The sequence below is a fragment of the Sphaeroforma arctica genome (assembly GCF_001186125.1).
Source record: "Sphaeroforma arctica JP610 unplaced genomic scaffold supercont1.6467, whole genome shotgun sequence".
Lineage (NCBI taxonomy): Eukaryota > Ichthyosporea > Ichthyophonida > Sphaeroforma > Sphaeroforma arctica.
This window is the reverse complement of record NW_014034091.1, coordinates 1-1,437: the sequence shown is the minus strand read 5'-3', so window position 1 is coordinate 1,437 and position 1,437 is coordinate 1. Positions and strand designations below refer to the sequence as shown.

Here is a 1,437-nt window from a genome sequence, read left to right as displayed (position 1 = left end):
ATATATGTGAGTGTGTGTGTGTGTGTGTGTGTGTATATGTATATATATATATATATATATGTGTGTGTGTGTGCGTCATGCGTCATGCGTGCGTGTAGTGTGTGTGTGCCTGCATCTGCGTCTGCGTTTGCGTTTGTGCTTGTGTTGGATGGGTCTAAGTATTGTATTTATTTTACATGAACAAACATATGTGAGGATACCGCTTTTACATTTATACTCATCCTTGTCTGTTCCATTCCCAGTTCCATGTGCCCCAAACCATGACGAAGTTCGACATCAAGAATTACTTAGAAAAAATATATCAGGTTAGTATGGCTTATTCGTTAGGAGTACGGAATAGTTATTCTGACCGTTTATTGCTTACAATTCGCATATACGCATATGCCCGATTGAGTATGTTTTTGCATCGCCGTTGTTGTTTTGTCCGTGATAACCGTGGATTGATTGTCGAGCAGTTCGCAGTATTTGATGGTCCAAATCTCAGCATTGATATGGTAGCATAAGATGTGATATGATATTTGATATGAAACGGCATATTTGTAGGTTGCGGACACAAATAGCTGGCATTATCTGTTGTTTGTATGATCGATTCTTATCAGTCAGACGGCTCATTTTATAAACCTAGAACCCACCATTAGAGACTAAACAATTCGAAATTATAGTTCAGCACATCATGACACAAGATACACGCCCGGCAGCGATCAGCTTTTTACGTAGAGTGTTTGGACCGAATGGACACAGTCCAAGTACACATATCGTACCTATTGAGACAGACTGGGCGGTACTAGATGATACAATATTACGTATGATTCGATATATCAGTGATTGACACCACACTTCCTTAATATGAAGCTATATATAGCATCAGGGATGTATTCCACTTAGATTGGTTATCGGTTGTGCGGGGTTTCTCAGTCGTTAACTGCCATAATAGTCTACGTACATTGGTACAATGGTGTATAGCCAAGATTCACATAGCTGAATTATTGGGAAAGATAACGTGTTAAAGGAGTTGTGTAATTCGACGCAAACGTCACCTATATCGATATTCGGTCCTTCAAACGATCGAATTTCGATACAGATGTTTATAGGCAGAGAACACGCAGATAATATGGTGAAGAATGTAGCCGCTAATTATGTGACTATTTTGTTTTAACAGATGGACATAGCCAAAGTACACACAGCAAATCAACTGGGAAAAACCAAGCGAGACCAGCTAACGGGTAAGACCTACAAACGACCGGATATCAAGAAAGCCTATGTGTACCTTGCCAACCAGGACTTTGAGGTATGATATATACTACACATGCAGTGTATATATACATGTGTATATGTATGTATGAATATATATATATATATATATATATTATTTATATTTATATATATCTATTATATTTATACACAAATATCTATATATATACATATATATATATCTAT

General features: G+C 37.2%; 1 protein-coding gene across 1 annotated transcript; it reads left to right on the top strand.

Annotated features, from left to right (window-relative positions):
- Window positions 1–1,159: 1,159 nt before the first annotated feature.
- Window positions 1,160–1,288, top strand: SARC_15632 (hypothetical protein; the record flags this gene model as incomplete). The annotated part of the gene is made up of 1 exon (XM_014290252.1): window positions 1,160–1,288. A coding segment is annotated over one exon (129 nt), but the record flags the coding sequence as incomplete, so codon positions are not given.
- Window positions 1,289–1,437: the final 149 nt, after the last annotated feature.